Source organism: Eulemur rufifrons, chromosome 18, assembly GCF_041146395.1.
Source record: "Eulemur rufifrons isolate Redbay chromosome 18, OSU_ERuf_1, whole genome shotgun sequence".
In the NCBI taxonomy this organism is placed as follows: Eukaryota; Metazoa; Chordata; class Mammalia; order Primates; family Lemuridae; genus Eulemur; species Eulemur rufifrons.
Window position 1 is genome coordinate 1,336,894 of NC_091000.1, and position 23,427 is coordinate 1,360,320.

The window sequence follows — 23,427 nt, forward strand, 5'->3', positions numbered from 1 at the left end:
GGCTAGAGTGCCGTGGCATCAGCCTAGCTCACAGCAACCTCAAACTCCTGGGCTCAAGCAATCCTTCTGCCTCAGCCTCCCGAATAGCTGGGACTATAGGCATCCGCCACCATGCCCGGCTAATTTTCCCTATATATTTTTAGTTGTCCATCTAATTTCTTTCTGTTTTTTTTTTTTTAGTAGAGACGGGGTCTCGCTCTTGCTCAGGCTGGTCTTGAATTCCTGAGCTCAAACGATCCTCCCACCTCGGCCTCCCAGAGTGCCAGGATTACAGGCATGAGCCACCGTGCCTGGCCTGGATGCACATGTTCAATGTGGAACTTTTAGAAGGTTTATGTCAATGCACACACACACACACACACACACACACACTGTACTTGCTAGTACCTAAGTGATCACAATATATAACAAGAACTAGTCAATGACGATTTTGAAATACAAATCCAGATTATATCACCTCTTTTATATATGGACAATAAATCGGTTAGAATATGAGTGCAAATAGATATATTTTGACCCAAGTAAGGCTTTTTATAAGATTTGGTATAAAATATTAATTAGAAGCAGGAAATGATCCTCTAAAATGTAGATCCTAAGTGATGTATTATCAGATGACTGTTCAATTTTTAATTTATCCATAAGATCATTTATGAAGATCAAACATTAAAGAGGCAGGACTTTCTTTACTGCATAGTGATCGGACACACGCACTCTAAGTTGCAAGACCAGTATGTTAATAGCCGCAAAACACATGTATTTCTTCTCTTCATTGTATATATGAATTGATTAGGCCAATAAGACTGGATGTGTTTAAGAAAAAAATAAAGCAGTGAAGTGAGAATCACGGTCAGGATACATCAGTGAAAAGCAACTTCCAAGAAAGTATTCCACAGGAAGCTTTCACACATCCCTGAAAGCTTCTTTTTATCTTACAGGTATACTATGAGTTATTTCCAAGCAATAGGAATACACCCAATCCACCTGCTCTTAAGTCAGTTTAAAACGCTATATTCCTATATTCTAAAAATTAGCACACAACTTACAAACACCTCCCTTCCTCTGTAGTGGAGCAATTGTAAATAAGATTTGATGTCTACCCAACGACCGTTCAGCTACCTGTGTTCACCTGTGCCATTTCTACCACAGCTTCTCATCAAAAGGGTGTCATCTGAGTATAGGCAAACTGATTCTAAAACAGTATTTCATAATAAAAGAGCAATCAAACCCACTAATACGAAATTTCAAACCCCAGCTACATCACTTAACTAGCTTTGTGACCGTAATCAATCTCTCCTAGCTTCACTTTAATCTGTAAATTAAAGAATGTGTCCACTTTTTAAAGTTAGCACGATGATTGTCTTCTGCATAACACCTGCATTTGTGCGGTGTTTGCCCCATGGAAGCAACAACTTTATCTTTGGGGTTTTCTTGCTTCTCTCGATCGATCCATTCTTAAAGCCCTTTGGCACCTGCGTCTGACAACTGATCTGAAAAGGTGAATAGATTAGTTAAAATTCTCTGACACTTTGAGCTGAATTCAAAAGAACAACTCTTTTGACACAAACTTCTCAGTACTACAGAACAGAATAACTGAATCACTTTGATAAGTCATTGCTAGTATCCTGTGATTCTCAACTGAACCTAAATACACAACAAGTTGTAGAGTTTACAAGATAGGTACATTCATGCCTATCAGGTTGGATATTATCTAAAAAAAAAATCAGAAAATAACAATTATTGCTGAGGATGTGGAAAAGCTGGAGCACTGTGTATTGCTGGTGGGAACATAAACTAGCACAGTTGCTATGAAGAACGACAGGGTGGCTCCCCTTACAGTTAAACAGAATTACCACATGACACAGCAGCTTCGCTACGGGTATATAGCAAAAAAAGAAAAAGAAGAAAGAAAAAAACCCAAAAACGGAGACATAAACTTATTTGGATAGCAGTATTATACACAATAAACAAAAGCTGGAAGTAATCCAAGTGTCTACTGATAGATGAAAAGATAAACAGAATGTGGTGTATACAAACAATAGTATATTATTCAGCCTAAAAAGGTGGGAAGTTCTGACACCTGCTACAACATGGATGAGTTTTGAAAACACAATGCTAAGTGAAAAAAGCCAGTCACAGAAGAACAAATACTGTATGATTCCACTTCTATGAGATATGTAGAAAAGTCACATTCATAGAAACAGCAGGTGTGACGGTGGCTGCCCAGGGCGGAGGAGCTCGGGAGCTACTGTTTAGCAGGTGCAGGGTTCACTTCGTGCCCATTAACTGGAGACGCTCCTTAACCGGACGATGGAAAGTGCTCTGGAGAAGGAGGGTGGTGATGGTTGTAAAACGATGTGAACGTACTTAGTGCCACTGAACTACATTCTCAAACATGGTTAAAATGGCAAATTTTATGTTATGTTTATTTTAGTGTAATTTTTTAAAAAGTAAAAGACAAAACCAAACCAAACACTACCACAAACACACACAGCAAGTGCTAAGGCCCTGCCCTAGATTAATTACCTCAAATGTTCAAGGATCAAGCCCATAGCATTGCACTTTTTAATTGAGTGCAAAGTAATTCTCTGCACAGCCGTGACTGAGAATCACTGCTCTGGCCAGTAGAGGTTCCTGTTGAAAATAGGAATTGTTATACGCATCCACAGCTTTCACTCTTTACAAACTTCGTTACTGCATTAGGTTAACAAGGTTTGAGATAAGAATATTGTTTCTTAAATCACTGAACACCTCTGAAGTGAATTTGATCAATCTCTTGCTCTATAAATTTGACTCAGAATTTAATAACCCATGAAGTCATTGAAAATAAATATAATTTGCCTTCTTGCACACCTATGTAGGCTACTGTGATATGAAGCAAATCAAGTATTATATGTTAATCTCAATTTTATCTCATGAGTTAAAAACACAGACCCCTATATAATCATTATTGCTCTATGGAGGAAGTACCACTATTTGGCATAGAACAAAACAGTCTATGATTTTTGGTTGCTGTATTTTATGGACGATGGTGTAAAACAAATTAAATACCATCATCACATAAAGAACTCAGAATTGGATACAAAAATAAATTTCTCCTTTAGAAGCTTATGTAGTTTTTATGTACTAAATGTGACAGAGTAACTGAGCATGCACTGTTGGTTTCTAGGTTGAGTATAATTTCTTAGTGTGTTTTCCCTGGGAATGCAGAGGGCCTCCATGATCAGTGTGGCCACTGTGGGTGAAGACAACCAACGCAGGATACAAACTGACATGGCTATCAGAACTTTTAATGCCCTAACAAGGAATTTGTCCAAAAAAGATACAAAAATCCTAAATCAATTCATGTGACTTGCTTAAATAATGGTTCAGATCAAATAACGAATCAGAATTCACATTTTTTAACGATTAAAATCAGTTTCGAAAGTACTGTAATTATGTAATCATCTTTGCATATTTCCAGCACTGAATTTCAATTCTGGGAACACCAATTTTTCCACTAGAAAAATGCCAAAAGGTCCCAAGCTGTTAAACAAAGCAGCATTGTAATACCACCATGCCTCTATTGTGAATCACAGCTCAGGCCTATCTATTGTTTCAAAATACTATCCATAAACACCATCTAAGAACATGAAGAAAAATACTCATGTAAACAAGAAAAATTAATCTAATCGACACAACATGTGCCTTAGTAAGTATAATAATGTATTGAGGAAGAGGAAGATAGCTGGGGTGCATTTTCTCAAACACTAGTCTTTTTCAGTTTCAGGAATAGTAACAGCCGTAATGCCATGAACAGCTTTGTTCACTGGAGAGAATAAAAGCTCCAGATGAAATCTCGGCAGCTTTTCCTTTGTAGCCAGAGACTGGCTGCAAAGGGACTTGTCAGGCTGTGGCCGTTGTTACGTGTGAGATGTTTTGCAAATGGATGGAAAAATGACGCAAATCAGATACAGCCCTAAGGACAGGTCCTGAAAAGACGACACAGTGAGAGTTTATGGCTGAGCATATCGTCGCCCTTTTAGAGAGCCGAGTCCTTGCCACCTCCCCATCCTCTAATCCCAGAAAGCCTGGAGCATTCAGTTACAGGTTTAGCTGTCGTGGGTCTATCTCGCCTGGCCACATTCGGAGTCACTTGAGTTCAGGGATGGTTTCCTTGCCACCTCCTCTTCAGGAACCTTTGTTGAATTAAACGCATCTACAGAACCAGAACGAGTCAGGCCCTTCCCGAGAGGCCCCGATCTAGAAAGAAAGCACACACTGAAACCGCTGTGGAAACCTCAGGTGCTGACCTCACCACAGCCACACCACTTGCCCTAACTCCACGCTCCAGCACTCTGCAGGAGCGGGGAACACATATCAGAAAAGGAAACTGATGTGTGCTGAAATCCCTGGTTCTATGTAAATTCAACTTCTTCATTATTAATCTATGGATCATGATGCTGCCACGGTAGGTATCAAGCAGAGCGACTCCAAGCTGGTTTGGATAGCAAAATTAAGGAAATATAGAAAGTATATTTTGCTTCCAAATCTTTCACCTGAGAGAATCTAGATATCTATCACATGTTGGGAAAAATAACTTTTGAATAACAGGTGATCCTCGTAGATACAGTACCTCAGTCCAAGGGGATTCTCTAAAGGACTGTCTGGAACCACCGCTAACAATTTTAGCCACTTATCTGTTACACACCAGAATTCATCCAAGGTCGGAAACAAGGCAGTAAGGTCAGCATGGTACAAAGGAAAGGAGAGAATATTTGTTTTCGAAGTTTACAGCATATTTATCCAAAGTGTTGATTAAATTATTTAAAACCTTTATCACGATACCACTCTAGGCTCATTCATGCATTTCCCCTTTCCGTTTATTTGTTGCAGTAAACATGATAAAACGTATCAGTTTTATGCCTTAGTCCCAAAGATGCACGTCCTCATTAAAACTATTTTCAGTTGATTTCTGTTGTGTCAACTCATGATCGGCCACACTGAGGAAGAGCAGTGATGGCACAGGAAACCCAAGGCGAAGAAACTCAAAGACTTATTTCTGCATCGGTGTCCTTTCCTTCACCGTGCAGCCTAGCCAGCACCATCAGCATAGTTTTACTTAAATTCATTTGCAAACATTTTATTTTCCCAACACTTTTACAATAGTAAATAGTACAATAGTAGAGGTTAAGAAAAAGCAAAGTGGAAGTGTGATTGATGAAAAGAAGCTTAAATGAGACGAAAAATTTCTCAGAGCTAAGCAGAAAGGTAGATAAGGTTTATATGAACTATCGGTTGATTTTACCTAAAAGCAAGTTTGCAAGAGCAAATGTGTCTGTGCCTGTGTAAATACGTATCTGTCTGTTTATGCATGCATGTAATGTGTGCATGTTTATGCATATATGTAGAAAGGCGTTATGTGCTGAGAAGTTATAAGCATTAATTAACATTGTCATTAGTGGTACTTTAATTTCTGCATATGTTGTGGATATAGAAATAGAAGTAAAAGATAACTTTAAGATGGTTAAAATTGTATAAATGCCAGCATAAAAAATGTAATGACAAGATAACTTTTTCATCACTCTTTTTAGGAAATATGCAAACTCCCCAAAAAAGAAATAAGGGAAAATCAACTTATATTGATATCAACTTATATGGATGTCCATAAATCCATGAAAACATAACATATTTAAATTATAAACACTCATAAAAAGTTTTATAAATTATCTTATGTTCAACAGATCAATCAGCTTTTGAAGATAATACCTGAAGGAAGAGTCTGTCAATAAAAAGAACAAGGAACATACTAGAAACTAACATATCTCAAGCCTATTCTATCCAGATGGCGCACATGGTATACCTTACTCAGAGCTAGGTGGGAACAGAATAATCTGCTCACTCTTCAGTGTGGTCTGCAGATGAGTTGACTGATTTGACTCAAAGCCAAGAACACATACATGTATCCCAATCTAATTTTATTATATATTTTCCTTTTTTAATAAAAAAGCTCCATGTATATTTGTCAACTATGTGCATTTAATAAATCAAAACTCCGGATCTGATGGTATACAAAAATTGTTTTACCATATAGAAATAAAGCTAACCATTCTATTTCTAATATTTTTTCCAATGAATATATACTTTAAAGCATAAACTTGAAAATATCATTAGTTTGCCATTATTCCATGTTAGTGCCATCATACGAGTGGTGGTATCACATAGCAGTTAGGATACAGGGTTTGGGGTTCAGAATGGCTGAACCCAAGTTCTGACTCTGCCACTCTGCAGGAATTTAACCTGGGCAAGAGGTAAACCTCCTCAATTCCTTAACATCCTCATCTACTTGCAGGGTTCTTGTGATGATTCAGTGAACATATATAAAATACTTAGAATAGTGACTGAATATAGGACATTCTTCATGAATATCAGGTATTATCATGTCATGAGTTCCTCCCTGACTGATAAATATATTTTTTAAAAGTTAACAGGTTAAAAACCTCTTTGAAAATTAAAGTAAACCAATACTGCAGAACATCAGGGTTTGGAAGCTTCTCTTGTATAGGAATCTTTTTTTTTTTTTTTTTTTGAGAAATAAATAGCAATTCAACACATTACCATGCATGCAAAAAGGAAAAAATGAAAGTATCTTTATGAGAACTGGATGCACCAAGTATGACAGATTTAAGTGTACATCCATTCCATGGCTAACTCCCACTTTTCAAGGTTTATGATTCCATCATAAAAATTCATTTACCAGGAAAGCTAGCAAATATATCGTAGTCTGAATGTCATTATTTTTTTATTGCCTCTCTTTTAATGCACTGGCTTGACTTATTAGGAATAAAGTCAAAATTAATTTTTTTTAGAATTTTAAAATGTTTATTCCACAAATAGGCACACTGGATAATAACAGTGAAATCACATGATGTGTATAAGAAAGAAACTAATTCTACAGGGGAGACAGGATACGGATGGCTGTTTCATTCTCCAGGTTACTATCAAAGCTGATGCCCGTCTGTGACGAGGTCCACACAGGGTGGTCCTCACTCCGAGAGGCTGGCTGCTGTAGCAGTCACCCCAAACACGCAGTCAGAAATTTGGAGACACAACAAAGTACCCTAAGCTCCCTTGAATAACATATTATGGCTCCATCATTCAATCACTTACTCAAATATTCTTAAAATGCTTTCTACTTTTAAATGGTGCTACTTCATGGAGTATTGTCCTTAGCCTATGTAAAGTAGAAATTTCTTTTGTTTCAAACTTTCAAAGGAAGAGTCCCTGGTTCTAATAATATGGAATTTAGTAAACAAATCTCCTTAGTTATGTATGTGATTACGGTTGCATTGAGTTTGGTGCTCCCATCCTCGTTGCACACACAGGGGTGTCTTCATTCCCATTCCCTGCTTTTTCTTCTTAGGTAAATTACCCAGAACTGCAAGCTGTGTGTACAGAGGTGGGGGACCCTAATTTTGGATAAGGCTTTTCCTTTTGGGTCTTTTTAAGATCCCAGCTGAGTCTAATTACCAGTTTTCTCCATTTTAAATGAAGGCTTTTATTAACTGGAAAAGAGGCAGCAAAACCATTTGTTTTGAAACTTTGAACAAATAAATCTAATGCCCAGTGAATGCACTGGAAAACTAGATCAAGTGACTTGTATCTACTAATAACAGTAAACATAATACAGTTCAAAAGCCCAAATCAGTAATCTAAAACACATATCGAAAAATAAAAGACATCCTAACATAATCATGATACCTAATTAGCTTATTTCTAACTATATTATGGTGAAATGAAAGTAATTACTACATGCCCTTTTCCATTCATGTAAACTCTCCTATTTAACATTGTAAAATCCAACCAGACGATAAAAACCATTTTTAAAAGCACAGTGATTATAAATATGTAAAAGTTTCTATTTTAAAACAATTAGATTCTTACCCTGATCGAAGGGCTTTCCTGGACTCCACGTGCGGAAATAATCATCCTAAAGGGGAAAATAATGTGAATTGAGCATATATGAGTACTTAGAAGGTAAGGATTCATACAAAATCTAAAATAAAGTATGAAACACAAAAGCTGTATACAAACCTCTACTTCCTGCAATGGCAAGCAGCAAATTATAAAACAAATAAATAAATAAATAATAAAAAAGAAACAAGAGAAAAAGAATAGTTATCAAAAGGGAAAACATTGTTTACAAGTTATAGAAAAGTCTTTCAATAAATGTGTTCATTTTCATTTCAAGTCAATGGTTGCTATAACAATTTAACTATTCTTAGTGGCCACTTCTGCTAAATATTATAATGCTACACTTTCAATTGCAATTCAATGTGTAATACAACATGCAGATAATTACCCTAAGCTAATAAGCTATAAAGTATCTTAGCAGTTTCCAATTATACAACTTCATTTTCCACTAGTACAATCGTAACTGGAATCATTAATATAGCAGGGAAAATACAAGTGATTCTGCAATAGCCCATAGAGTATAAATATACTTTATGCAAATCATTCACATGTTAATTGAATATCTAAGGAGTTCATCAAAATGCAATTGGGAGCCTAAGAAAGAAATGCACACCTAATTAAACCCTGCCTAAAGTTCAAATCTTTAACATGGAAAAGAATCGATACAATATATTTACAATATATTTAGTAAATGTGACTGCACAACACAAAAGTGGGGCAAGGCAATGTATAAATTTTAAAAGAATTCAAAAAGCAAAGCCAAACGGACTGAATCTATTTTACTTACTGTTTTTACCATTCTGAAAGCCTTATAAAAACACCTCATCCATATTACCTTTTATCATAAACAAAAAAGGTGTCACTGTTCAAATGAATACATTGTCTTCTCTACAGTAGCTCACTGCCACCCCACCTCCTCTCTCCTCCACCTCCTCAGCCCGAAACCTTCACCACCTGGAGAACCCTTCCCATCCTCTTTGCTGGTGATTTCCAACATATAAAGAGGGAAATTTAGCACACAGTTTAATTATGGAAATAAACACAATTCTCCAATTGTGTTTAAATTTAAGCAATTTAAAATTGTTTCAAAAGTTATTATGACTAACAATTTACTACCACCTTCTGCACTCCCACCCCACCAAATTCAAATGAAATAAAAAATATGAAGAAAAAAGAAAAGAAAAACCACAGAACACATCTCTGTTGGCCTGATATTTATGTCCAGATAGGATATATTAAGAAAGGGGCAAGTTATGGCAATCTATGTTAATAGGTTCTGCACTAAATTATCTAGGATTAGATTAAAGGAGAATAATGCCAGTGGAGATTAAATAAACAATGATTAGGTATGCATTTTTTAAAAAGACAGAGTCTCACTCTGTTGCCTGGGCTAGAGTGCCGTGGCGTCAGCCTAGCTCACAGCAACCTCAAACTTCTGGGCTTAAGCGATCCTCCTGCCTCAGCCTCCCGAGTAGCTGGCATTATAGGCATGTGCCATCATGCGCGGCTAATTTTTTTCTATATATATTTTCAGTTGTCCTGCTAATTTCTTTCTATTTTTTTTTTTTTTAGTAGAGACAGGTCTTCCTCTTGCTCTTGCTCAGGCTGGTCTCCAACTCCTGACTTTGAGCGATCCTCCCACCTTGGCCTCCCGGAGTGCTAAAAATCTTTTTAAAAAAGCAATTATAGCAAGATAGAATTCTTAGAAAACTAAGTTTTCAAATTAAATTACTCCACTAAAAGTCTCAAAACTTAAGCTAAGGATCATAACATGCTCATTTAACACCTTTTATTTTTTAAAATACATGTTACTGTTGGGATGATGAATATTATTCGTTCCAAACAGGAGAGGAGTTGAGCAGCTATGTTGTTAAGTCTCTCCTGAGGCATAACAGAAAGCTAGACACGCACACATGTGCATGGAGTGCTGGATTTGGAGACAAGCAAACTGGAATTTTAACTCTTAGCTTTAACACTTATTAGCTGCATCTCTTAGAAAAGGTGATAACCTAGACCTCAGATCTTTGAGAATGAAGTTGGAAGAATAATCCCTACCTGTCCAAGAGGGGTACTGTGAGGATTAGTTATAAACTCTGTAAAATGACGGCATAATATCTAGCATAAAGAAGGTGCTGAAGCTTAACAGCTGCTCAGAAGGGTCAAGTTCATCCCTGTTGCTGTCTTTGGGCAACACCACTGGACAAGCTCTCATTACTGCTGACCAAATCCTTTTGTTTTTATGGTTTCTTAAAAACAGCCATAAACTCCTCATATTTTTGAAACTGATGTCTAAACTGCCCCCTCCAAAAAATGTTAAATGTTAGGTGCAGTGAACTTTTTAAGAGCCTACATTCATGACTGTAGTTAATACAAGAGGGAAAGTGTTTCTGATACCACCTCGGACTACTCCGACTTGGTACAGCTACAAGTGGCATCAGCCACGAAGATGTGGGTAAGTTTTTAGTGCAAAAGTGACTCCATTCATGTAAATATCACAGAGCCTGAGAAGATGGCGCAGGTATGGAACTGACATTGAAATCAGATGACGTGAAAGCAGCATGTTTGACGTGACGCAGAACGATTGTGTCAAACACTGGCAGATACTGAACACCTGTAGAGATGATCAGCAGTGAGGGGAATGTATATTAAAAAAAGAATATGACAGTAAATTTTAACTTCAACCACATTTAATGAACTTCCTTCATAATAATACAATCAAATTTGGTTAGTTGGGGCCCTAGCTATATAAAAATTCTAAAATCACAATGTCAAACATGAGTCTTGTTCTTTTGGTGATGTCAAGGGAAACCTTGAAGTCTAGGCGTTGCGGGCATCTGATACAGGACGGAAAAGCAAAGTAGTTAGCCCCCTAAGTTATTTTTAGACATACTCTTTTTGTTCTCACATCATGAGACTTTTTTTTTTTTAAACAGTTTCACCTCATTAAATCTTAGGAATTTTGCCAGGATGAGAAATAAAAGTATTTTCATATAAGTGTTCATTCAGGTGCAATTTCTTTTGTTTCAAAAAGCTTTCTGTGAATATTGGTCATTCTCAGGGTTCAACTTAGATCCAAAATGAGCCGACCAAGGATTTAGAAAACAACTGCAAGAGATGCCCCCAATTGGAAGAATTTACACTGAGATGATTAAAACCAGTCCTGGGTGTTTCAACAGGCACGCTGGACTCTTGTCACTCATTCAAAAGCTTATGCTAGTGAATTACAGAGACTGTAGGAATTTAATATTATCACCTTGACAATTTCTTATAATTGGGAAAGCAATAACTGTCAGTTTTCCACTAAATATAGTCTACATAAGAAAAATTAATTTGCATATTATATTATTTAAACTGTGTTTTTCCTTGTGGTTTTTATGTTGTACCTTTTTCTCTAATTTTAAGTAAAATACATATTTAATGTAGAGCACAGTTTCTCAAACGTGGTATTATTGATATTTTCAGCCATACACTCCCCTGCTGTGTTGGGGTGGGAGAGACCCTGTGCACTACAGACTGCTGAGCAGCAGCCCTGACCTCTGCTCACCCAGACACGGGCAGGATCCTCCCCTGAGCTGGGACAAACAGAAATGTCACCAGCTATTGCCTAATGTTCTCCAGGGGGAAAAAAATCACCCATTTAAGGACCACTGATGTAGAGTTGTTGGGAAATACAGAAAGGAAAATGAATCAAAATATCCTGCCACAAAGGGACTTCCACAACAGGTTTTTCACAGTATGTTTTATAATATCAAAAGCATATCATACATTCAATTTCATATCCAGAATTTTTTGTAACATTTTACTGAGATCATTTTATAGCTTTATTAATTTTCTCAATATATTTAATAGATAATACACTTTTATGGATTAATTTATGACCTCATATCTCTGTTTTCATATTGTTTATAGTATTTTGCTATAATAAATAACATATTAAATGTCTGACTCAATTTTTATTTTCTTATAAATACAAAAATAAAACTGTAAGTTTAGGAAGGTGACCAGGGGAAATAAGCACATACCCTAGAACAGAGAAACTGGTTTCCTTTTACAGTAACTGGTTACAACCAGGCTTTGTCCAAAAGTGGGTTGGAAGAATGTTTATATCCACAGATCAACTGTTGGGTTCACTTGGACACACACTGCCACATCTGTGCTGATAAATTCTCCCAATGTCTGAAGAAATAATCTGTATTGCCATGAAACTACGTCAGGGACTGCACAAACACACTTGCAGACTTTGACACAGGATCAATTGGGAATGAGAGAGTGTAGAAGACCAAGAGCTCCATAAATGCCCAGGGATGAACACAGAAAGCTCATGCTCAGGCGTATCTTAGCCATTATTTAATCCACGCAAGCTGTTTCCGTGCATATGAAGAGCTGTATGGGCGATAAAATCTTACTGCAGTATATGTTTGAAAAGAAATTATTCACAAAGTGTCATGCTTTTAAATAATAGTAAATAGAGGAGACCCCATTGAAGTCTACTGGACACAATTTTGTCCTATTTTCCCATAAGTATTTTGTAATTTATATTAACAGTTATAAAGTATTTTTAAAGTATAGAAAAAGTATTACAAAATTATAAAATGAGATACACAGGATCATACTTACGGAGGTACACTTCAAAAATAAAATGAATGCCAAAGTGATGGTTATCAGTGGTAACTATTTCTGATATCACCCACTCATATCCTAACCAAATTCAGTCCGGTTCTAGGTGGGGCATAGAATGTTCTGGTCAATCTACACCAAAACAGTTTAGAAGATAATATTTCCATAGTACTTCTCTTCCCTACCCAAAGTCTGATGTCGAACTATCTGGGATTTCATATAAGACAGTCATCCACCTGGAGTACAATCCTACAGCAGATTCAGCCGTGGTGCTGCCAGCCACACTGACTGGCACGTTGTTATTACAACGAACATCTCTGCAATGAATTCTCCCAGGAAGTGATGGCATCAGCTCCACGCCACACTCAAAAAGGAGACAACCCCTTACAACAGTACTGTCTTAGTTTGTATTCCAATTTACAGAGCCACACCTGATACTACATTGTTTACTCTAAGGCATTTAGAATTCTATTTTATTATATTGATGCTTATTAATTCTATTTAATGAGTGACACACTACTTAAATATCCTTTTTTCCTCTTGTCCAAAAAGTATTACTTCCATAAGCAATAACGTTTTATCAGTGATCTCATTCATATAACAATTGTCTGAAATTTCAAATGAATTAAGATAAAAAAATAAAAATTTAAGAAAATGCAAAAAAGAATAATTATAAAGATTTAAAGATAACTTAATCTGTAACAAATTTTCAAATTCTAGCTTACCAATTTCAATTAATGTATCAGAATGAAAAATACATATGGAGGAAAACAAAGTGAGCAATATGATAGGTCATTTGGAAACAGGGCAAGATTTTGGAAGAAGCGAAGTCTAGATGTGAACCTTGTATTTACCACTTACTCTGATATTTCTTTTTTTTTTTTAATTTCTGGATATTGTGGGAGCACAAACATTTTGGGAACAAGTTATGACTCTACTTCCCCCAAGCCAGGGTTAGAGGCGCGCCCACCCCCATACAATGCTCACCACATCCATTAGTTCCACCCAAATAAAGCCAGATACACTTTCTTCTCATCAGCCCATGGAACTTTCTCCAAATTTGATCACATACTAGGCCACAAATCAGACCTCAAAAAATTTTAAAAAATAGAAATTATACCATGTATCTTCTCAGATCACAGTGGTATAAAATTAAAGTTCAATTTCAACAGAAACACTCACCACTTCACAAAGTCATGGAAATTAAACACTCTCTTGCTGAATGACTATTGGGTCAAGGAGGAGACACACAGGGAAATCAAAATATTCTTTGAACTAAACGGTAATGGGACACAAGTTATCAAAATCTGTGGGATACAGCAAAAGCATTCCTGAGACGAAAACTAATAGCATTAAATACTTACATCCAAAAAACAGAAAGCTCAAAAATCAACAAACTAATAAACCATCTCAAGGAACTGATATTTCAACTCTGACCTTAAGTTTTCTTTTCTGAACATTGAGACCAATAATGTTATTAAGCTCTGTAAAGATTATATAATATATGCAAAGTATTGTATAGTTTCTAGCTCAAACTATACACTTAAAAATTGGTGCCTATTACTATTATAACCAGTGAAACATTCTATTAATTTCCATCAATCATTATGATGCTACAATGAATATCTCTATTAAATCAATATCATGTGAAAATGAAATATCCGAATAAAATACATGGTGTATAACACATGGAATAGACTATGGGAGAACAGCTTTTTCACAAAACAATTATGACCCTTGACCACGGATCTCTGAAGCCAAATGTACATAAAGTGTGACTTTATTAATCCTCCAAGGTCATATCAGAGACTCATGATGTTATTTTTTTCAACTATTCCAATAAACATTTATTGTGCTGCTAATAGATGCTCAGGAAAAAGGAAATTCAGTGATACATAGCTTGTGACTTCCAGGAGCTCAGAATCCAACGTGAAAGGCAGGTGCACTCAGAATGGACTAGGCATGCGCAAAGAGCCGTGTCCAGAGCGTGGGGAGCAAGGACAGAGAGCAAACAGATCTGCAGCGTTGCAGGTGAGAGGTCGTCACAGGGAAGCTAATTTGTAAACATGTTCATACAGGACATAGAAACCCTGAAAGGTAGCTTTACAAGGTTTCTGAAATAGTCTCTGGTCCTCCGAGTCCTGTAGTATCGGAGCAGATAGTCCTGCGACAGCCTCCCTCACTTGCTGTGCTCACCTGGCACCCACCGCCACAGGTGGACTCTCAGCCTCTCCCCCCGCTCGCAGCACGGTCTCGTGCCTTGCTTGATCAAGGGTACGCGGCAGAACGGCATGCAAGCCATTCGAAGACTGGTTTCCGGAAGCCTTTCATCCAGCCCCCGTAAGAAAAGCCCGAGGCGCACGGGGAAGCCGCGAGTCTGCATCCCCCCTGAGCTCCCAGGCACGCTGCAAGCAACCGCCAGCCTGCGAGAGCCGCGTGAGCCTTCCAGAGACTCAGGACTCAGCACCCATCTCACCGCAACCACTTCAGAGACTCAAAGTGAGAACGCTCCGCAAGTGCAATCACAACACAGAACCACGAGAGAAAATAACAAACTGTGGCTTTAAGCCACTACATTCTGGGCTGGTCTGTTGCAGAACAATGAGTAGCTGGGAAGCTCCAAAGTCATACAATTAGTCAGTGGTGAAAATGAAAATAAATACATACACACGACCACATGAGATCTCCGAATCAGGCTGAGCATGTGTCCCCTAACAGCATGCCTTAAGACATGCAGGTACAGAGCCTCCAGTCGGCCCTTGCCCCCAGGTTTTCGCTGTGACTATCAGTGAACCCTTGTGAAGCCAGTCTCTACTGAGTATGTGATGCTGAACGTTGGCTTTGGCCTTAGCACAGGGTCACAGGACCTTGCAGAAGAACCTCAGGGCAAATCCTCAGGAACCGTCCAGCGCCTTGGCTCTGTGCATGAGTGTCGGTCTGGACTCTAGCCGCCCCTCTCTGGGACTGTCCTCTTTATGCACTGACTTCATTTCTCCTCCTGGACTTTACCCTGAATCCAAACCCACTTTTGGGTTTGACTTCTCCATCTTGACCCACTGGCCTCTTTTTTTTTTTTTTTAACTCTTGTTCCTAAGCAACCACCACCACTGCCCAATTTCTTTTTCCACAAGCCAGCAAGAGACGGAAGGGTCCTGTTCTCAAATTCCACTTAAATAGGGTATAGTCACAAACACATCAAAAATAAGAGGGAGGGAATGTTCCTGACCCCTAGCCTTCTGCAGAGAAGGAACGATTGGGCCAGTGGTCCGGCAGTAAAAGGCCGTATTTTTTACCAAGGACTAAGTCAATCAGCAAAATATTTATATTTGAAGAAAATATAAAAGACTGAAAGACTCCTGATTTTTAACCTTTCTACAACTATTGCATTTTTCACTCAAATCTTCCTAACCAAAACAAAGTATAATAAGCTATTATTCTACTTATTGACAAGCACTTGGCTAATCTTTATACGTGTACACAGAAGTAAAAATAATATGATGATGACTGTGTGAATTATGAGGTATTGGTGGTAAATTTCCTAGGATTTCTGAATCTTTTGATTATGATCCCCCAAATCTTCTCATGCAAAACTTTAGAATTTTCCTACTAAAATTAAGTCTTGCTTGCTATAGTTCAACAGCTCAGCTAAATTGTGAGGCATTGCTAGTTCTACGGCTAAAAAATAGCAGTGGAAATCTGTTTGTTTTTTGAAATGTGTGATATATTATGACAGTCTGATTTACACGTCCTGTCCTGTTGCGGGAGGAATGGCTGGCATAATAGCTAACCCAACACATTCCACAGACGAGGAAACTCTCCCGTGTAAAAACACCGAAGCCACGATTTGATCACAAGATAGAGTAAGTAAGGCTTTGTCATGGTTTAAAGGAATTATCCATAGGAGACAAACTATCTCTTTCAGGGCCCCAAGTGTCACATTTATTACCCAAGTGGCCCTCATTTTTCCACGCAGCGTGCTAGCATCCTGAAGGAATTCATTTGTAACACTTTGGTGAGTCCTTTATTTTTTAGAGAGCATTTTATGCTCCTGACTCACCAAAGATTAAACACATAAATAAAATTACACTGTGAGAAGGGACAGTGCCATTGAGATCATTCCTCAATTGTCTCTGAAAATCTCTGTAAATTGAGGTTAGAATCCTTCTGAATATGTAGAGAATGTGTACTGATTACTGTTACATTAACATACAAACTTGTGATCCATTTGCATCAGGGAGAGGCACAAAAATTACTTTGCTTCAATAAATAAAATAAGGACATTTAGATACCAGGAATCTTCATTGTAACTATAAGGACACTAACACCTATAAAGAAATTGAGAAAAACAGTGGCTTGAAGACATTGCTCACTTACCTATACAAGGAACCGTTACGAGCACTTCACTCGCAGTATCTGCAAGAGGTAAGTGATTCTACCACAACTCCCACTTACAGATGCGAAAGTGAAGCGGGGAGAGATTAAGTCATCTGCTAGTTTACACAAATAGTTAGATGTACAGGTGAGATTTGAACCCCAGAAGTGTAGTCGAGAGTCTGCATTCTAAACCATTTTGGTATACTATGGCTTATGGGCCAGGCCCACCACCTATTTTTGTAAATAAAGTTTTATTAAAATACAGCCACACACATTCTTTTACATATTGCCATATTTGCTTTAGTGCTTACGACCACAGACCCGCAAAGCTTGAAGTATTTACTGCCTGGTCTGCTACCGGCCTGTCCTGTGCTCCACTGCTTCTCATAAAAGAAGGCTTATAAAATGTTATAACACAATATTTAATGGAAGAGTTCTCTATTTCCACATAGGAAAACTAATCTTCTGTGGTGGGGGGAAAGATGTTTAATGTTCAGAATTTGCATAATTCTATTCTAAAATCTTAAGGCCTATTATTAAGCCTTTTCTGACCATCAATATATCATCTAACTTTGGATATAATCTACAGATGAGTTTACCGTATTGACAGAATAAGAAATCACAATGTATAATCTGGAACCAAGGAAAATATGATTATAAAAATCTTCATGATGGGTACTATATAAAAAAAGTCTTAGGCATGGATGCAAATGTGTGTTTTCCATTTTCATGATCCTCAATTTAAAATGTAATCAAAGGCTAAATAAAGGTAAAATGTCTCTAGGTACTAGAAATGTGCTTCTACTCCAGATTAGTAAATCAAAACTTCAGATATTGTTTAGTGATTGGAACAAAGTAACGACACCAATATTTCCATATTTAATTTATATTATTTGTAATTTTTTTATAATTTTCCATATTTATAATACATAAATATTAACATATTTATATATTAAACATTAACATATTTATATATTAAACATTTTGATAAATATTTATAATAGTTCCATATTTTACATTTAGTATTTATAACAGCATTATCTTAGTGTTCATAATTCATAATTTTTAAAACTTCTATAAACTAGATATTGAATATAGTTCAAATGTGAGACTGATATTATCAAATGTAAATAAAAAATAAACTTAAAAATATATAATTTCTAAATGCATATCAGTTTGATTAAATCATTAGCATATACAGTCAATGAAAATATAGTACTATTCAAAAATATAAACTAAAAACAATGTAAAATACATAAGTTAGTCATCATAAATAAAATCGAAATAATATTTATCTTTTTTAGAATGTGCTCTCTTAAGAGACAAAGTGCATTATTTGTTTCATTATTGAGTCAAGAATGCATTTCTATGTTTTTTTTCCCTCCAGCAGCAAAAATAAGCCCTTTTGGATTCTATACTGGTTGGGTATTTATTTGGGAGTATATATTTATAAGTGAACTTCAATTATTTCCCTCTGAGGCTTTATTGTGATTAATACCTGGGAATACTTTTTTTGAACATATCTATTTTTAGATACAAACTAAAAGCTGTTTTGTTCCAAGTTTTGATTTTTGTTGTTTTTAAGCCATGATTTTTTATTTACTTTCGAAGACTATCATCTTTTCCTTCCTCTTCAGCATTATACACATTGAAGATGTTCAAAAATGACCCTTTGCACAATTCAAAAATTCAGTGTAATGTATATTTCTTGGGGTTTCTCTCAATAATTAAGCTTTATTAAAAAACACTGAGTAATAACACTACCAAATTATCAACACGCTTGTTTTTAAAAACAGCCCAGTAAACCAGAAAGCCAATGGAAGTTGAAATCATTAGTAAGGGATTATATGAAGGATACTGGCTAGAACAGTCCCCAGGAATCCACTTGCACCCCTCTGCACTGGTAGCAGATGAGGCAGCCCCCTTTTTTTAGAAAAGGTATATTAGTTGTCTATAGCTGCATAATAAATTATGTGAAAATTTAGGAGCTTAGAACAACAAACAATACCTTACTGTTTCTGAGGATCAAAAATCTGCACATGAAAAATAAAAATCTGAGCCTGGCTGAGCTGAGTGTGGCTGCCTGGGCCGCCCCACGGCCGGCGCTAAGGGCCACGTTCTCCTTCGCAGGCCAAGCCCAGAGAGGATCAGCTTCCAGTTTTTCAGGTATTTCTTGGGGAGATTTTGTTCCCTGCTAAGTTCTGGAGCAAAGGCCCCAGGTCCTGCCACATCTCGGCTTCCCCGGGTGTGAGAACACCACGGGGATGAGGGAGGACGGTCACACAGAACAGTGTCTCTTCCTAAACTAAGCTCCAAATGACGTCCCATCACGACAGCACGTGCCTGAGAGCTGAGCCGCCAAGTCAGCCCACATTGAAGAGCAAAAGCACGAACAGCAGGATGTGGGGACTTCAGGGACTTCAAGGCCCTCGGAGGGTCGCTGCCGTGGAGGGAGGGGGAGAGGCTGCTGGAAACACGCGAGAGACTCTTGTCCTCGTCTGACACCAGAGTATTTCATTTTCCCATTGCCAAGATTTTCAAGGAAAGGAATTTCAAATCTCACTCATTTCTTTTTTTTAATTTTTAATTTTTATGGTTATATAAAAGTTATACATATTTATGGGGTATATGCGATAATTTGATATGAACACACAATGGATAATGATCAAATCACGGTGATTGGAATATCCATCTCCTCCGGCAGTTATCATTTCCTTGTATTAGGAACATTCCAATTCCTCTCTTTTAGTTATTTTGAAATATACAGCAAATTATCATTAACTATTGTTGCCCTATTGAACATTCATTTCTTTTATTTTCAAAATTCTGTAAACTGTGGATGACTATACTATGTGGCAGTGCTTCAAAAGCTATTTGTCTTGAAGAAATGGTTTTATTGTTCCCAACCAATTGTAAAATAAACCTTTCATAAAATGTAATAAAATTAAGTACTAAAGAAATGAAAACAAAGACATACAAAATACAAAAGCAAATTCATTGCTATTAGAGTTAATCAATATAAAATATTACTGTGAAAAGTGTTTCAATGCTGACTCTCAATTTCTATGCTCATTGCCCACAGGGTGCAGAGCTGCACCAGCGTGTGACCACTCTTGGAGCAACACTGATATGTGTGTGTGTGTGTGTGTCCTAAACGACACAGAGGAGCCAGGTGCGGTGGCTCCCACCTGTAATCCTAGCACTCTGGGAGGCTGGGGTTGAGGTCAGGAGTTTGAGACCACCGTGAACAAGAGTGAGACCCCGTCTTTACTGAAAATAGAAAAAATCAGCCTGACGTGATAGAGCACATCTGCAGTCCCAGCTACTCGGGAGGCTGAGGCAGGAGGATGGCTTGAGCCCAGGAGTTTGAGGCTGCTGTGAGCTGTGATGGCATCACCGCACTCTCGGTGGGGCAACAGGGTGCAACCCTGTCTCAAAAATACATAAAAATAAAAAATATCAATAAATAAATAAATAATAGATATAGAGAAATGTAGTTAGAGATGTCTCTCCCAAACTTCATGCCTCAATGTTTCTGATTAAAAAACTGTGAATTCAAATAATAAAATATCACATCTCCAAAAGGCTGAGAATATTTTAGCTAATGTGATAGCTGGAAAAATTACATTAATTTTTTTGTTTATGATAATGTGAGATAAAATCATTAACAACATTTTACTTCTAATTTTCACGGGATTTAGGACACATCAGTTCTTCTCTCTCACCTTAGTTTATAACCATCAGGCAACTATCAACAAATGTAGCCATGGGAGATACATGTGTTTGCACATTTAAAAACTTACATGAAAATGAATCAGTGCTAAAGAGAAAGGAGCTACCAAGCCATTAAAAGACATGGAGGAAACTTAAAGGCAATATTTCTAAGTGAAAGAAGCCAACCTAAAAAAGCTGCATACTGTATGATCACAACTATATGAAATTGTAGAAAAAGTAAAACTATTGAGACAGTAACAATACCAATGGTTGCCAGGTGTCTGGGGGAGGGAGGGATGAATCCGCAGAACACAGAGGACTTTCAGGACACGGAAGCTATTTTGCATCACATGACAATGGTGAATACACGCCTTTATATCTCTGCTCAAACCCTCAGATATACAAGATCAAGAGTGAACCATAATGTTAACTACAGATTTTGGATAATGACGATGGGTCGATGTGCCTTCACCAATTGTGACAAATTACACCCATTCTGGTGGGAGATGTGGGTCGTGGGGGGACAGGAGGACATGAGCAATCTCTGCCTTCTGCTTGCTCAGCACTGCTGTGGCCCTGGAGCTGCTCTAAAAACAAGTCTGTTTATATTTAAAAAGTAACATTTTATAACATAAGTAATATTATACAGTGTGCATTTTATAGTTCTAATTTTATAATAAACTAAACACAATAGAAAATTTTTAAATAACCCTCACACAACACACACTAGAAACCAGTATAAAAACTGTACTTTTGTGTTCATTAATATCCTCTACAACAATAAACTATCTACAGAATTATCAACTTTTTAAAATAGTACAAACAGCTTATTTTCTTAGGTGTCCTCTAATTAATTAGGCTAATGCTCCATTGTGAGACTTTTTTTTTTTTTTTTTTTTTTTTTTGAGACAGAGTCTCACTCTGTTGCCCAGGCTAGAGTGAGTGCCGTGGCGTCAGCCTAGCTCACAGCAACCTCAAACTCCTGAGCTCAAGCGATCCTCCTGTCTCAGCCTCCCGAGTAGCTGGGACTACAGGCATGCACCACCATGCCCGGCTAATTTTTTTCTATATATATTTTTAGCTGTCCATATAATTTCTTTCTATTTTTAGTAGAGATGGGGTCTCGCTCTTGCTCAGGCTGGTCTCGAACTCCTGAGCTCAAACGATCCGCCCACCTCGGCCTCCCAGAGTGCTAGGATTACAGGCGTGAGCCACCGCGCCCGGCCGAGACTTTCTTTAATTAGCCAATATAATAGACAAAATATATTAATATAATTAGCAAGCCAAAAGATGTGGCTTCAGATATCAGCAACTAAAAGTAGAAACATTTGAAGTTTTATATAGTCCTTTAATAACTTAGCTTGCTATTTTATTTTACATCCTTTTAGAAACACACTATTAAATATGAATTTACCATAGTTATGCCAAGTCCACACAGAAGAGACTGAAATGAAAATCTGATACTTATGGGTAAAACTATGAATGGAATTTAGTTGATATTTTAAAAATTGCATTAAAATATATCAATTTAGATGAAAAGGCAAAAGCTTGTAAGGGAAGACTTCCCACTTCATTTTATATTAAGTGATATACTAAATAAAGGCACTTTAAATAATGATGCTCCTTCAGTATTTTATTTTATGATTTGAAAATATCAGTTTTGAAAGGATAATCATACTATACACACACACTGTTTACGATTCCTTAGATGCCAATAATCCCGCATTGCCTACCACTTTGTACTACTGTTATCTCATCCTTAAAAACAACAACAAAAAAGCTACAGCCCAAATGCAGAATGTAGAAATGAAACGCATAAGGAAATGTACGAGATGTTCTTATCTAATTGCATCTTGTAGCTCAAATTACCAGAACATTTTTAAGAGAACAAGATTCCTTTCAGAATAATCTTGTGTATAGAAAGACAATATCTATATTGTATGTGTTTTAAGTTTTTTTTTTTAAAGAAATTAGTTTCCCAAACCTAAGTTATAGTGCATAAAATTCTGCTTCCTTTTTTATGAATAAAAAATGAATACTTTTCTAATATGGCTCAATTCTAATGTTTAACAAATATTTGGTTTTATTGGTGCCCTGCAGTCCTCATTTGCAGTTCAGTAAGGCCTAAAGTGAAGGGAGGTTTGAATGTAATGGAAGAGAAGATCAGTATTGGCAACTACTGTAATATATTTCGTATATTTAGTTTCCCTATTTATTGTACTTCATGATCGTAGGTGAGTCCATCTGCAGAAGGAAGAAGGAAAAGCAGGGAGAGGCTGGGCGGTGCTCATGCCTGTGACCCCAGCACTGTGGGAGGCCACGGCGGGGATCGCTTGAGGCCAGGAGTTGGACACCAGCCTGGACAACACAGGCAGACTTCACCTCTACAAAAAATAGGGAAAGGAATTAGCTGGGCGTGGTGGCAGGTGCCTGTAGCCCCAGCTACTTGAGATGCCGAGGCAGGAGGATCCCGTGAGCCTAGGAGTCCCAGGCTGCAGTCAGCTATCAGCACACCACTGCGCTCCAGTCTGGGCGACAGAGCGAGCCCCTGTCTCTAAAGGAAAAAAAAGAAAAAAGGAAAAGGAAGGAAGGAAGGGAGAGGAGGGGGGTCTTAAATTTAACAAACATTCATTTAATACCTTTAGGTGCCAGCCACCTTGGTAGCCTCTGACCACTGGAAGATGAAAATACATAAACACGGTTTTTGTTCTCCTGCAATTTACAGTCTATGGAGAGACATTCATGGTGACGACATAATGTGGCTACATACCA

At 37.3% G+C, this 23,427-nt stretch overlaps 1 protein-coding gene across 4 annotated transcripts in view; it reads right to left on the bottom strand.

Annotated features, from left to right (window-relative positions):
• SPOCK3 (SPARC (osteonectin), cwcv and kazal like domains proteoglycan 3) overlaps positions 1–23,427 on the bottom strand; it is a 252,226-nt gene that overhangs the window by 136,924 nt on the left and 91,875 nt on the right. For 3 of the 4 annotated variants that reach the window (XM_069493234.1, XM_069493230.1, XM_069493229.1), the window contains one exon: positions 7,921–7,966. The exons of the other annotated variant lie outside the window; for it this stretch is intronic. In XM_069493234.1, coding sequence (XP_069349335.1) covers positions 7,921–7,966 — 46 coding nt within the window. The remainder of the gene's footprint in view (positions 1–7,920; positions 7,967–23,427) is intronic. 4 annotated transcript variants of the gene reach the window in all.